The following is a 16,423-nucleotide window of genomic DNA, read 5'->3' on the forward strand; positions in this document are numbered from 1 at the left end:
ATTGGCAAAGAAGGGAGCACATAATGTAGCTTTTTTGAATTCCTGGCATAGTACCCAAGATGAACCACTGTTTATAAACATATATATATGTGTGTCTGTGTATAAATGTGTGTGCATATGTATGTATACATGGAGATTATTTTGTCACTTTAGGCACATCATAAGAATGTAAATGTATAGAATATTTATATATATACATGTAGAGAGAATATAGTAATACTCTTTCCTCAGTTTCTTAATTTATAAAGCAAAGACCTTGAATAAAATCCTATACTTTGCATACCCAATGACTTTTTTATATCACATTATATTTAACCCAGGGAAATTGGAAAAGATACCTTCTTGTTATATTAAATAATATTGATGAATTTTGGTCACTTAAACTTTTAGTATCAAAAATATCTGTCACCTTCACTTTATCAGGTAACTAGGAATTTCTTTTTGTAGCATATGCTGAAGAGAATGAGAAGTAGTTCTCTATTACAGACTTCAGTAATGTAAACATAAAGGAGTTAGCTGTTTGTCAAATCTACAGATGACCTGAAATGATGAAGGGCTAATGATTGCATTTAAGCTTGTCAAAGTCAGAGACTTTGGTTTTTGTCTTGGTGGCAACCTACAGAGTTTCTTGCACATAATAAGAGTGTCAGACTGGCCCAGCTGGATTGTTGAATGAATGATGGAATGGGTATTCTCACAGACTTCAGGGGGGTGAATGGGAGGGACTGGAGAAGAATAGACTGGTTCTTATGTGATAAGGTGTCATGGGAATAAATGCAAAGCCCTGTCTTATGTTTGAAAAAAGGCAACTTCACAAGTCTGTAAGGTCTCTTACCTAGTTTTAAAGAACAAATACTATTTTTCCTACTTTTACATAATTTCCTCTCATTGAAGGGATGAATAGCTCTAAGTTCTCAATAAGAGCAGTTGAAGAGGTAAAAATTATCCTTTTATTTTTCCCTGAAAGTAAAAGAATGCTCTTAAGCTCTATCAAGACCTCCCAAAGTGCTCTTACCAAGGCTCCATTAGAGTCTTAAAGAGGGAAGTTATGTTACAACAATCTGGAGTAGTTAGCTCTCTCAAACCCATTTTATTGTCAAGATATCTTTTGAAAGGAAAAAGGAAAGATTGTGGGTACCCAATGCCAAATATCTGAATTTTAAAATAAGCATTCTCTACTGCTAACCTGGGTCTCTCTAGCTAGTGGTCATATGTGACTATTCATGGTGCAAGAACTTTTGAGCAGTAATATAGCAGAGCTGATCTAGTCATATTTGCTAGTCAGTACCAAAGTCAGGATGTTTTTAATATCAGTCAGGCATTTAATATTATTTTGTTATGAATAGTGATAATACTGATCATTAAAATTTACATACTGCTTTAAGGTTTGCAAGGCTCTTTAGAGGAGTTATCTCATTTAGTATCATTTGATTCTTACTATGTAGTTATCATCATAGGTACTGATTATCTGTTCTTGAGTGCTTACATTCTATCAAAGGAAACTTTGGGTTCCTTGTACCTTCCACCATCTCATGCTATCACAAGGACCACCTATTCTTTAATAGAAAATGCATATTTCATGAGTAGAAACCGAGGACTGGATCTGTAATTTTATTGGTATAGGGAACTTTCATTTGAGGAACTCTGTGCTCACTTCTCTGAACCTTAGTCTCAGAAAGTTACCTAGATGCCTGGGATGTGGTGACTTGCACAAGATCATATATCCAGGTATGTTTTAGATTCAGGACTTGAATTCCTTCTAGCTTTGGAATTGGCTTATTCTATCCATTTACATTGTTCTGCCTCTCTATAGAATTTGCAATAAGAAAGTTACTTCAGTAAAACACAATAAGGATGCCTTTTCTTTCATTTTTTTTTAATCTCCTACTAGGACAAAAGCTACTAGATTAAGGAGATGTCATTCTCGCCTTCTTTCTTGAAACCCAGTTGGAAAAAAAAAGCAGAAAATAAGGTTCTAGTATGATTTTTGTTTAATTGTATAGTAGCATACCCTGAAATTATATATAAATTAAGGATATAATTCCATGCTGGAATTCTGGTGACATAAGCTTAGTCTCGTGGTTTATTATGCCACAGGAAATGTCCTGTGGAAATGTAGTGTTCTGTCACATTGTGGGTACATTTGACCTTCACATTTTTTGTTGAGGCATCACTTTTTGTAACAGGGATACCACTTGCTGCCAAAAAGTTATGCGATTGGTGGGGGGGTGGGGAATGTGCTTCTCCTAAAAATCAGAACATTTACTGTGAAAAAACATGTGGCTTGAAGAACAACATGTGTTAAAAACCAAGAGATTTCAGGACTCGATGGTGTATAAATTTTCCATTCCACTGATGATCCTGAGGTAGTAAGCATATGGAGCAAAATAATCAGGACACTGTTGCATGATTTCAGTATGGTGCATCATCACTATCAAATACTAATAATAGGGGTGGCTAGGGATGCAGTGGATAGAGCACTGGCCCTGGAGTCAGGAGTACCTGAGTTCAAATCCGGCCTTAATAATTATCTAGCTATGTAACCTTGGGCAAGCCACTTAATCCCATTGCCTTGCAAAAAAAAATACTAATAATAGTGATTAAGGTACTTGGCCTAGAGTTAGTACCTAGATCTACAAGAAATGCAAGAAAAAAGCTCCTGCTCAGTGGCTTTATGTCATAAATGTGAAAGTGATAGAAAGAATGAATGACTGCAACTCTGCAGTCCGGTAACAATGGTGCTTTGGTCCTCCACTGGAGATACCCAAGACCCCACCTGTTACATGCCCTTACTTCTCCTCAGCCTTGGCAGCCCCAGGATCCACCTGAAATTCCATAATACCTTCTCAATACCAGAGTGCCCTCCTCTTGAGCCCAGGACACTTCACTATTCATAGGATTTGGATGAGATGGGAACCATTAATCTTCTTCCTTCCAATGAAATGAAAGAACACAAATCTGTCCCTCTTCTATGGCCTTAAGTCCCTTGGCTCTGTTTTCTGTCCTATTAATGTAGCCTAAATACAGGCTATATTATGCTCGTAAATGTTTATCAAATGGCTCTTTGGTGGGAAAAAAATGTGAATATAATGCACTTTTAAATTGAATCTGAAGTAATAAAATTTTTCCATATCTTTCTAAAGTCTAGACAGCTATATAAAGCGTAGTTAGATAGCATATGTACAATACATAGACATACATGTATATTCATGTGTGCTTGTACACATGTGTGTGGGTACATAGATGTAAACATATCTCTTGGGGGAAATTAGCCATGGATAGCAGTCATTTACCAGATGGTTTATGTACCAGCACCCATTGCTGAGAATGAAGTGGTTTGGGGGGGGGGGGTTGTTTCTTTTTGTTTTTGCAAGGCAGTGGGATTGAATGACTTGCCCAAGGTCACACAGCCAGGTAATTATTAAGTGTCTGGGGCCAAATTTGAACTCAGGTCCTCCTGACTCCAGGGCCGGTGCTCTATCCATTGTGCCACTTAGTTGTCCCTGAGGCTTAAGTGGTAAAGGAATTCTATGTAAGACTTGTTAAGAATCTTCAAATTAAAACAATGTATACTGTGATATTTGGGAATTTAATTGAAAAATATGAAACTGGAACAAAACATATAGAAAATATAGAAATATATAGAAAAGTCACTGAAGATTCAGATACAGTAATGAAATGCTTATATTTTGTATAAAAATAAGATGGCATATCATTCAGTAGATGTTAAATTGTCTTACTGTATCAAAAAGGGGACTTTTCCCTTCTTACTTCCTCATAACTTGTTGTTCCCATTAAAGGAAAGGGAGAATTTCTGCATCAAAAGCAGTAAACAGTTACTGATTTGTGTGTGTGTGTGTGTGTGCCTGTAGAATCTATCTAGTTTAGGAATACTGGAGAAAAGTAGTCCACAATCTAAGAATTCTTCCAGCAGCAGATGGGAATAGGTGGATTGTTTATGCCTGAACACAAAGGGGTCCTTCAAGTAATAGAAAGTCAGTTATCTAGTTGTCAAACTCCTTTTTTTCTTAGGACTGTGCTTAGGTTCCCTCACATTTTATGTAGGAATAGGAAGGGTACGTTTAAGACAACTCAGTCAATGAGCATTTATTAAATGACCACTGCATGTCCAGCCCTAAATTCTAGGTGTTGAGAATATAGATGACAAAAAACGAAGAAAATTTAATTCAGTTAAAATTCCTGATCTCACAGTGTGTGCATTGTAGCAAGGGATGCTACATGTGCATATATAGAGGTATGTGTCAAATAAGAGTTAGAGGTCTCTAATATCAGGAAAGGCTTCAAGTAGTGTAGATTCTTAAGATGAGTTTTGAAAAAATAGTCATAGGTGAGGAGGGAGAACATTACTGATAAGGGGCATAGCCAGAAATGGGAAATGGAGTGCCAGATGTTGGTAGTAGGCCAATTTGCCTAAACTGTAGATTGTGGGAAGAAGAGTAATTTATAATGAAAGTTGGCGGCTGGGTGGCACAGTGGATAGAGCACCGGCCCTGGAGTCAGGAGTACCTGAGTTCAAATCTGGCCTCAGACACTTAATAATTACCTAGCTGTGTGATCTTGGGCAAGCCACTTAACCCCATCTACCTTGCAAAAACCTAAAAAAAAAAAAAAGTTGGAAAATTAGGTTAGGGACAGAATGTGAAGGTCTTTTTTAAAAAAATTACTTATTTATTTTTTAATTTTATAATTTTTCCCCTAATCTCTCTTCCCTCCCCCCCCCCACAGAAGGCCGTCTGTTAGTCTTTAAATTGCTTCCATGCTATACATTGATCTAAAGTTGAATGTGTTGAGAGAGAAATCATATCCTTTAGGAAAAAAAAAATAAAATATAGAGATAGCCACATTACATAATAAGAGAGTATGTTTTTTTTTTAAAGATAATAGTCTTCAGCCTTTGTTCAAACTCCACAATTCTTTCTCTAGATACAGATGGTATTCTCCATTTCATTTACCTCAAAATTGTCCCTGATTGTTGCACGGTTGAGAAAGTCCATTTAGATTGATCATCACCCCCATGTTGCTGTTAGGGTGTACAATGTTCTTCTGGTTCTGCTCATCTCACTCAGCATCATTTCTTGCAAATCCCTCCAGGTTTCTCAGAATTCCCATCCCTCCTCATTTCTAATAGAACAATAATGTTCCATAACATACACATACCACAATTTGTTCAGTCATTCCCCAATTGATGGACATTCACTCAATTTCCAATTCTTTGCCATCACAAACAGGGCTGCTATGAATATTTTTGTACAAATGATGTTTTACCCTTTTTCATAATCTCTTCAGGGTAAAGACCCAGTAGTAATATTGCTGGATCAAAGGGTATGCACAATGAAGGTCTTATTTTTAAATATATATGTGTATCTGTTATAAATATATGTATATGTATATATATAAACCATACCTATTTGTATATGTATATATATATATATACACTTATATATATATAAAATATATATAGATATATTTATATAAGAGTTTATATTTTATTCTAGAGACAATATGGAACCACTGGAGTTATATGTTACACTGAAGTAACATAGTTTTATGCTTTAGGAAAATTACTGTAGAAGCTGACATAGATAAGGATAAGGCACTCTTTATACTTATATATCATTTAGAAGACTATTACAATAATCCAATGAATGGAACATAGCAGTCTTTCTCCCATTAGATTGTGAGCTCCTTGAGAGTGAGTGTTTGGAGGTTTTTTGGATGGGTTTAATTTTGCCTTTCTCTGTAGTCCTAGTGCTTGGTGTAGTGTCTGGTATATAATGGAGCTTAATAAGTGCCTATTGACTATCTGGATGAGTGAACTAGGGCAGTGATGTGGCAGTATAGTAGGGTAGTGATGCCAAAGATATTGTAGAGGCAGAAAATATTGAATAAGTGGCATGAGACAGTGAAGATCATGAACCTGAAATGCTAGAAAGATTTTGGTACTCTAGCTAGAAACAGGGAAGTTTGATAGAAGGTTTGAGGGAAATGTAATAAATTTTATTTTATATTTATTGAGTTTGAGAAGTTTCTGGAACATCTTATTTGATATATCCAATAATCAGTTGTTGATGTGAGACTGGAGCTCAGCAAAAGAAAAAAGATAAAAATCATAATTAAACCCAATTACCAAGTCAAAGAGTCTAGAGAGAAAAGAGAACAAAGAGGATCAAGACATAACCACTGGGTGCTTCCTCAATTAGGGACTAGGATATAGATAGTATATTGACAGAGGGGACTTAGGAGTAGTTAGATGGGTTGGGAGAGAACTAAAAGAGAGTATTGTCATGAAAACCTAGAGAAAAGAATAATATATAGGAGTTGATAATGGTCAACCATGCTGCAGAAAGTTCAATGAAGATGATCTAGCAAGCACCATCAGCTCTAGCAATTAATAGATCATTGATAACTTTGATAAAAGTAATTTCATTTAAGTGATAGGCTCAAAATTCAAATTGTCAAGGGTTGAGAAGTAAAACAAGAGGAGAGGAAGTTGAGTTGATAAGTGTAGACAGATTTTTCCAAGATTTGGCTGAGAGAGGAGAGTTAAAGTATAATAGCTTGAGAAGATGATAAGTTCTAGTGAAGGTTTCTTCATGCTAGGGAGTTTAGGGTATATTTGTAGGCAGTAAATAAAGAAACAGATACTAGGCAGAAACTGAAGATGATAGAGATGGAGGCAAATAATTAAAGGGAGTGATCTGCCAGTGAAGTCAGGAAGGAATGTGAATAAAGGCAGAGGGAGAGAAGGTTGGTGGATGTTGGCAAGTAGGGCTACCTCATTATCAGAAACTAAAGGAGTACAGAGTCAAGGATATTGTGAAAGGATTTTACTTTTAGAAGAGGATATGGACAAAGTCATGCTGTATAACCTTGATTTTTATAGCTTTTAGAGTTAGTTGAGGGACTAGTGTATGAGACTTGAGAGAAGAGCAAGTTTGGAACAGTCTGAGGTTGGAATGAAAGGAGATGAACAATTAATTATGGAGAAATTAAAGAATTGCCTTTGCTGTATGTTCTAGGTTATCACCATTCTTGGATTTCACTGTAGTATTAATAGTTCATAATACTGATAGGTCCAGCCTGATTGTTTTTATTTTTATCTATTGAAAGCAAAATGTAGTAACTTGTGGATAAGGACATTATATTATTTTGTGTTTTCATCTCCCTGTTCATGTTTTCTTTTTTCAAAATAATGCTTCCAATATCCCCTTTGACCTCCATTGTTTTTAATACCTTATAATTTTACAATACAGTAGAAAGATTTGGAGTGGGGGAAAAAAATAACCCAAACCAACTTGGATTTGAGTCTTGCCAATTACAAGTTATGTGACCTTGTATAAATCACTTGGATGTGGACAATGTCTTATATATGTTTTTCTCAATTATATTTATGTGTTCAAAGGGAGGGCTTCTTTATTTATTTCACCTCTCTAGGCCTCAGCTTTCTTATCTGTAAAGTTAGTCTTTGAGAATAATACAATAAAGTACTATACACTTGATTGATAGGGCTTTGCAAGGATCAAGTTCCAAAGTTTTCACATTTGTCTATTTCCCTCTGAACCTTCTTCTGTTCTATATCTTTTTAAAAATGATTCATTAATGAGCTTATTTTTCTTTTCATTTGTGGGATGAAAAATAGAAAAGCTTCTCTTTTAATAACTGTATCATTTGACCATTTATCTGTTGCAGATTGATTCTTGCTCTTATCTTTCTTAGATAATAGAACTTTATCTGGAAACTTGCTGAAAGTTCTCATTTTAGCTACTTTGATTTTTGTTTCTGTACAATCTTTCCAATTTTATGTAGACAAAATTGTCCATTTTATCTCTTATGATCCTGACTATAGTTTATTGTCAAGTGTTCTCCTGACAAAAGGCATTTTTTCCCTTTGCTCTAATTTGCTTAGGATGTGACCTTTAATTATATAGGTCATGTATCCATTTGGATTTTATTATGCTATTGGGTGTGAGATTGTAATTTCTGTTAGATAATTTTTCAATCTTCCCAATAGTTTTTAATCAATTAGTGAGTGGTTCTTACAACATAATTGGGGTCATTGGGTTTATCAAATACTATGCTATATTATTTGTTTGCTTCTAGAGTCTGGTGTTCCTAATATTCACCTCTTTTTGACTTTTCTACTTTTAACCTATACCAAATACCACTTACTCTTGTATATGGACACTGACTATAATCTGTATAGTGTATGATCAGCCCCTTCCTATCATTGGTTGCTAAATAATATCTGGGCAATTGTACATGTGTTTTATGGATTTATCATACTAAACTAGAAAATTATTTAAAATGTTATAATTTACACACACGCATACACATATATATCTATATCTATACATATATATATATAAAACATGATATTGCTTATTCTATAATGATATCCTTAACATTTTATTTAATTTGTTCAGTGCCAGCACATCAAATATTGCCAGGATCGAAGAAATGGAGAGGCTGTTGAAACAGGCTCATGCTGAAAAGACACGCTTGCTTGAATCTAGGGTAAGTGATTTGTATCCATTTAAGAAAGCCACTTCAGTGTATGGTGGAAAGAACTCAGAGCTGGGAATGATATGACCTTCCTGTGTCTGATTATTTTGTTAAATAATTTTAAGTTTTGTTGTTCAGTTATTTCAGTTGTATCTGACTCTTCATGGCCTTATTTGGGGTTTTCTTGGCAAAGGTACTGAAGTGATTGGTCATTTCCATCTCTGGACAAAAAATTCAGTGACTTGGCCAGGGTAACACAACTATTAAGTGTCTGAGGCTAGATTTAAACTCACGTTCAACACTCTGTTCACTGAACAGTTAAATAAATGCTGAGTAAGAAGATTTCTTGGTTTCATGCTTTTTCTATGTTGAAATGATGGGCTTGATCTTTAAGATCCTTTCCAATTCAGAAATTCTATGATTCTAAATATATATAAATCATAGTTTACAGAAGTCAGGGTGTAATGTAATACAGAAACTAAAATTCTTCTTTGATAAATGACAAGATTGTATTATTTCTAAAAGATAGATAATCCTTTGTCTTCATATTTTTCCCTTCTATGTTTAGCCCATGTTGATTTTTAATATGGGCAGCTAGAGAACAAATGGATAGAATGCTGGGCCTGGAGTCAAAAACACACCAATTCAAACTCAGCCTCAGATACTTTCTAACTGTGTGACCCTAGCCAAATCATTTAAGCTTATTTTCCTCAGTTTCCTCTTCTGTAAAATGAGCCAGAGAAGGAAATGGCAAATCCCTCCAATATCTTTGCCATGATTCCAAATGGGGTCACGAAGAATCAAATCTGACTGAAATAACTAGACAACAAAATGATTAATTTAAATATGCTATTATATGATATATTAACATTGCATGTCATATAAATAATATATAATAAGATAATAATATTATAATGGAATCATCATGCTCTTATTTCTCTCCAGGTCATTTTAAGAAGTATCCCAAACATCTTTTTAGCGATCTGTAGAGGGCCCTTCCTTTCTTTTCCTTTCCCTCATTCTATTCTAGAATTTGAATAAATATGTTCTATATTTTCCACTCTAGCCAAAAACAGAAGAACAGTGATCACAGTAATGTCCTTAAATTATCTGCAGGCAATGGGGGGGGGGGGAGAACTCCTCTGACTAGAGTTTGGATGATAATTTGACCTTGAGGAGAGGGTATTCTTTTTTTTATGGGCACAATAGTAATATAATTTTTGATGAAAAGTTAAAGACTGACTCTTGGTGTATGAAGTAATACATATATCCCAGATATGCTCAGTTATTGAATTTCAGTTTACAGTAATCCCAAAAGTTAACCCTAATTCTGTTTATAAGTTATCTTATTTTAATTTATCAATTGACAGAAATCCCTGTCATGGCTTCCATCTTTCATTTTTATGGTACTTTAAAAGTTTATAAACTTTCCATACAATCTTCCTATGAAATTTCATTTTATACATGAAAAAACAGGCTTAGTGACTTGCTTGATGTTGTATAGCTATATTGAAACCAAATCTTGAAAATAGTTCTCCTGACTCCAAATAGTATTCTTGCTACTATAATTATCAAGCACTGTTTAATGAAGATTTCTGAGTTCTGTATGTTTGCAAGATTATCTTGGTGAGTAATAACATCAAACTCTAAAAATGCTTCTTTTCATGGTACGGTGATATTTAGGAACGTGAAATGGAGGCCAAAAAACGAGCTCTAGAAGAAGAAAAACGGCGTCGAGAACTACTAGAGAAAAGATTACAAGAAGAAACTAGTCAACGGCAGAAGCTAATTGAAAAAGAAGTAAAAATACGAGAGAAGCAAAGAGCACAGGTTGGTCAGATAATTATTAAATTTGGATAAATTTAGAGTGTATTGCCCTCTTGTGGTCATGTCATTCGTTGTATATCAACAAGAATGTCTTTTTTGGAGCACCACTATATAGCCATCACTATCATAATGAAGAGAAATATTCAATATATTTCAAGCATATACAGACTATGAAGGGTTTTTATTTGTTTTAATTTTTGGACCAAAAAATTCTAACATCTTTTGCTTGCTCTTTACCTATGATCCCATGATCCTTTTCTCTCCTTTGTTCTCTATTCTCATTGCCACCACTCTATAGACCCTCATTACTAACTACCTGAACTACTTCACTTGCTTACTAATATAGCTCCTCCAGTTTGTACACTTTGACATGCAAAATTATTCATCTCTGCCAGAATAATTTTTAGATATGCAAAGATCTGTCCTGCAATTCCTGTTCAAAAGATTCTTGGTCTTCTCTGTTGCCTGAGTAAAGCTTTAGATTCCTTGGCCTGGTATTCATGGCCCTCCATAAATCTTACTTTTCTACCCTTATATCATATAATTTCCTCCTCTTAATTCTACCGTCAGGAAAAATTAGACCAGAGAGTTGCTCTGAACACATTTTGAACTATTCCATCTTCGTACTTTTTACAATGTCCAGCCTCCTCCTCTTTCCCTATGGAATTCTTACTCATCTTTGTAAAATAAGGGAGTTGTACTAAATAAATAGTCCCTGATATCCTTTCCAGATCTAATAAGTCAGTCAATTACCAAGTATTTATTGTCTACTACCTAATAGTCACTGTGCTAAGCAATGGAGATAAGAAGAAAGGAAAAACAGTCCCTATTCTCAAGGAGCTCATATTCTAAGATCTGTATTCCTCTGTAGACTGAGATATGCATTAGATTAACATTTCAAATACCCCTGTCTTCAGTGGTCTTCACCCACAGACCTCAAATAGCACTTTCTTTTGCCTTTTTATATTATATAACACTTCATGGTTATCTATGTGTCATACAGTTTTCTGTCTACAAGACACAGATAAATTTTATAACTGCAGAGAACAATTCCTATCTGTATTTTCAACTGAAATATGATAGGGTGCTAAGAACTATTGGTGAATTAATTTGTGTGCTCTAGAAGCTCATCAGCTAAGTTCTTTGGAAAGGGGGTAATTTATTTAGCTTATTTTGTTGAATTTAGAGATTGGGAACAGGGCCTTTATTTTCGCCTTCCACACCCACAGAAATATATTAAAAAGTAAAGTACGTATTTCTTTGTACAACTTTGAAAACATGAGGGAGACAATCCATTTCTAAGGAATTCATCAAAATATTCTTCTTGGCCATACCTTGTGGCACATGTGGCATTGTATGAGGTTGGCAGAGTCTAGGAAATGGGATACTTAGGGTATAATTACAGCAGTGAAACTTTCTGTATAGCTTTGGCCAAGTTATTTAGCATAGCCTTTCTTTCGCTCCATTTTGCCATATATAAAACAGTGATGAAAATCACTGCTTCCCTTTCATTCATAGGAGCATGATGATGATAAATAAGATAGCATAGATGGTGAATATTTATACTCTCTGCAAGAAAGTCACGATTCAAATTCTGTGAATCATTTCATTTTAAGAAACTTTCAGATCTAGCATGTTCTATCTAAAATCATGTGTTTCTTTTAATAGCAAAATCAAAGTTAAAGTCCCTGGCCTTTTCAGAGTTCATATTAATGAGACATGTTTTGAAAGTGTTAAGATTCTTGCATATCCATCTTGAGTCTTCTTTTATCTAAACAATTTGTATTTTGCATATTTATCATTAATTTATAATATCAATCATTCAAAAATTGTACTATAATTTTATAAATTACTTGCTAGGTCTGTGTCAGGTAACTAGTTCTTTAATAGTAAACTCATTTTTTTCTTCTTTCTTTTGCAGGCAGGTGGCAATTGCCTTAAAGGGGGAAAAATGCTTTGTAGGTGCTCTGATCTACTTGTGTTTTTCAATCTGTAAATATTTTATGTCTAAGAAGTAGATGTGGTATTGTGGAAAGAATTATGGATTTATTATCAGGATCCCAGTTTAAACCACAGCTCTGATAACTCACCACTAGTAAAACTTTGGATAAGCCACTTTATTCCTCTGATCTTCATTTTCCTCATCTGTAAAAGGGGAGGATGGACCAGAAAATCTCCAAGATCCTCTAGCTCTAAATTTGTGATCCTATATTTATTACCATGCTACATATATGTATGTATATACATGTATATACATGTAAGAAGGATACAATTTCAATGATCCAAAGAGTTAGATATAATTTCTTACCATGCTGTTGTAAGAGGACATGGATAACCTCCTTTCAGACTTCTGTACCTTTCCCTGACATAGCAATCAACAGCTTATGTGTTAGCTTCACAGACATAATTGGTATGGGTTCGTTTTGGTTGTGGTGGGATTGGATGTTGTTGTTGTAGTTGTTGTTCTGGGGGGGGTGGAGGCAGGAAGTAAGAATTATTACTAGGGAAAGCATCATCTTTTTTAAATAAATAAAGTTTTATCATCAAGTACCTAATGCCTAGATTTCCTTGGAGTGCAGAGTAGGAAGGGACAGAAAGTTGATAAGTATTGACTTCAAATGAATTCATTGCTCAAAATGTCAAAATTTAGGAGTAGAATCCTTCTTCCAGACCCATATTTACTTTTCCTGATGATTACAATAGTCAGTCATACATGTTCATAGCATTGCTGAATGGAAATCAATTAAGCATCCATTTTGTTCAAATTACTGGGCTTAACTTGTAAAAGTATAGTTTGAATAGTCACTCTACTCATCACTGGAGCTACTTACAAAGCAGGTATATTCTAAAGGGCTAATTTGCAATGATGCTATGAATTCCTTAATGTGAAGTATTCTCAAGATTAAATAATATTTTCCTGAAGATAAGATGAATAATCAAAGGTCAAAGGAAATTGAATAATTTCTTTATTTTATTGAAATTGTATTGGGATTTTTTCTAATACCTAGTACAGCGCCTATACACTGTAAGCAATTAATACTAGTTGGTTGATTGATATCATCTTCATTTTCAAATGTATTCCTCTAATCTCCCTTGTACAGAGAAATATTCCTTGTAATAATAATAATAATAATAATAATAATAATATAAAAGAAAGTGAGGAGGGAGAAATCAATTCAGGAAAGCTAACTTTATCTGTCAATCAAGGGATTACAGGCAAAAAACAATCAATTTGATAAATATGAGGTAGGATGTCAGAGTTATTTTTAGCATTTCTCTTATTTTTAATTTTCACACTCAGTCCCCTACTTCATCAAAAAATGGAGAGAGATGCATTTTCCCACGTCTTCTTAAGAACCAATCTTGGATATTATGGTTATACAACATTAAGTTTCTTTGGAAATATGATTTCTTTGTGTGTGACTGATTGATAGAACCTCTGATAGAAATAGGGATTGTGATTTAATTCATCTGAAAAACTCCCAGATGAGGAAAGTCCCTCTGCTCTTACAGGTTGGTAACTTGTAGACATAGAAAATTGTCCAGAGCACTGAGAAGTTAAGTCACTTGCTAAGAGTCACATAGCCAGTATGTATGAAAGGCAGGACTTAAATTTAGTTCTTCTTGGTTTCAATGTGAGGCTCCTTAGCCATCATGCATAGTTGCTTCTCTCTACATTTGATAAGCCACTAAAAACTCTCAGGACTGTGGTATCTAGGATAGAGAAAAAAAGAACTAGAAGCCTGAAATCGTCAAAAGGATGCCTTAGAAAGGTTTGTAGTAGGGCAGCTAGGTGGCGCTGTGGATAGAGCACTGGCCCTGGAGTCAGGAGTACCTGAGTTCAAATCTGGCCTCAGACATTTAATAATTACCTAGCTGTGTGGCCTTGGGCAAGCCACTTAACCCCATTGCCTTGCAAAAACATAAAAAAAAAAGGTTTGTAGCATTGCTCCTTCCCCAAAGTCAGTGTCATTATCTGGTGCAGCAGTTCTGCAAAGCTAAGGGTAAGCTCTAAGAAGGAAAACTTGAAATTGGTACTTGTTTGGTTTCCTTCTGCTTGCCAGTTCTCTGCCAAATTCTGATGAGTAGTAAACTTAAACCACACTGTCTTGGCCAAGATGCAGAACTTTTCCTTAATCCTGATTATATATTTTGTGTCTGATTAGGTCATTCTATTCCACCCACTTACCCAAGAATTCAATAATTTCCTTTGAATTTGTATCAGGGAAAATAGTTTTGGCTGGGCCAAGATGAGTGGGGGAAGTTTTATTTATTTTCTTTTTTTGTCTCCAGATGCCTAGCTTTTTATCTTTGTAGCCAGAGTGATGTATGCCTCATGGACAATAAGATTCTTCCCCTTCATTAGTAATAAATCAATCAATCAACAAGTATTTATTATCTACCATGAGCAAGGAACTGAACCCGTCCTAAGGCTAAACAAGGGAGGGAAGGACAGAAGGAAGATTTAGAATGTAAACCCCTTGAGAATAGAGATTATTTCTATGTATTTGTATCTCCATCACCTAGCACAATGCCTGGGAAATAATAGGGGCTTAATAAATTTTTGATTGATTCATTGCTACAGTTATATACAAAATAGTTACACAATTAGGATCAAGACTTCTTCATGTAGCATTTGTAATGTATCACTTCTACAAGACTGTAGGATTTAGGGCTGCAAGATAATTTGGAGATATTTCTTCTAATCCCTAATTCTATGGATGAGGAAACTGATACCCAGGGGAAAATAACTTGTTTGAGAATACTCTGTTTCTGGTTGAAAATCCTGGGGGGCAGCTAGGTGATACAGTAGATAGAGCACTGGTCCTGGAGTCAGGAGGACCTGAGTTCAAATTTGCCCTTAGACACTTAATATTTACCTAGCTGTGTGACCTTGGGCAAATCATTTAACCTCAATGCCTTGTTAAAAAAAGAAGAAAATCCTATTGACTGTTTATTAAGTTCATAATTGAATTTCATTCACTAATTTTTTAAAACTTTTTCTTGGATAAATAAATCCCTGCCTTTCAATTCTGTCTTATAGACTGAAAAATTGAGGTGTTCCTTTGAGGTGTTCTATAGATTATGAGTTCCCTGAGAGTAGGACTATATTCTTTCTAGGTTTTTTCCCCCTCAGGACTTAAAACAATGCCCAGCAGATAGCACTGTTTAATAAATACTTGTTCATTGACTTACTGACTGTATAAATAATGCTTGTAGTCTCTTTTTAGAGTAGCAAGAATAAAGCACAGGATATGTTATGTTACCAAGGGGAATAATTTTCTGTAGAGGTTATCAGACATGTACATTCTTCATTGTCATCCTATATTATTTCTACCAAATTCCCTATAAAGCCATTTCTGTGTGACAGTTTTCTAATTTCAAATATAGAAGAACCATCTTGCTGACTGGAGTTGAGTCTACCTCCATTTCTCACATTTATTCTTTTTCCATTTATCGCTTATAACCATGACTATCTTGGTTCAGATCTTCATCACTTCTCTCTGTATTATTGAAATAGCCTCCTAATTGATCTCCATGCTACCCATTCTTTCCTCCCACCCAATCTATCCTTCACACAGCTACCAAATTGGTATTCTTTTTCTAAATTCATTTCACTTTTTTTTTTTTTGCAAGGCAATGGGGTTAAGTGGCTTGCCCAAGGCCACACAGCTAGGTAATTATTAAGTGTCTTAGGCCGGATTTGAACTCAGGTCCTCCTGACTCCAGGGCTGGTGCTCTATCCACTGCACCACCTAGCAACCCCTTAAATTCATTTCATTTTTAAATTTTTCACCCAGTTACTTGCAAAGTCATGTTTCAACATTCAAGAGGTCCTTCCTGAATATCCCATTCCTTTGTAGTTTATTTTATGTTCATGCTCTTTTTATTATCTATGAGAACATAAGCTCCACATGGGCAGGCACTGCCTTCCTCTTTTACTTATATTTCCAGCATCACTTTGTACAGTGCCTATAAGTAGATACTTAATATGTGCTTGTATTTGATTGCTTCTTCATTCCTTCCCCCTTATATTATGCTAGCATCATCCTACTAAAATATTTTACCAATA

General features: G+C 34.9%; 1 protein-coding gene across 8 annotated transcripts in view; it reads left to right on the forward strand.

Moving 5' to 3' along the window:
• The window catches only part of PHLDB2 (pleckstrin homology like domain family B member 2), a 140,861-nt gene that overhangs the window by 110,728 nt on the left and 13,710 nt on the right, over positions 1 to 16,423 (forward strand). For all 8 annotated transcript variants that reach the window (XM_074214480.1, XM_074214475.1, XM_074214477.1 and 5 more), the window contains 2 exons: positions 8,445 to 8,535; positions 10,207 to 10,353. In XM_074214480.1, the coding sequence (XP_074070581.1) occupies positions 8,445 to 8,535; positions 10,207 to 10,353 (238 nt within the window). The remainder of the gene's footprint in view (positions 1 to 8,444; positions 8,536 to 10,206; positions 10,354 to 16,423) is intronic.

Source organism: Macrotis lagotis, chromosome 1, assembly GCF_037893015.1.
Source record: "Macrotis lagotis isolate mMagLag1 chromosome 1, bilby.v1.9.chrom.fasta, whole genome shotgun sequence".
Lineage (NCBI taxonomy): Eukaryota > Metazoa > Chordata > Mammalia > Peramelemorphia > Peramelidae > Macrotis > Macrotis lagotis.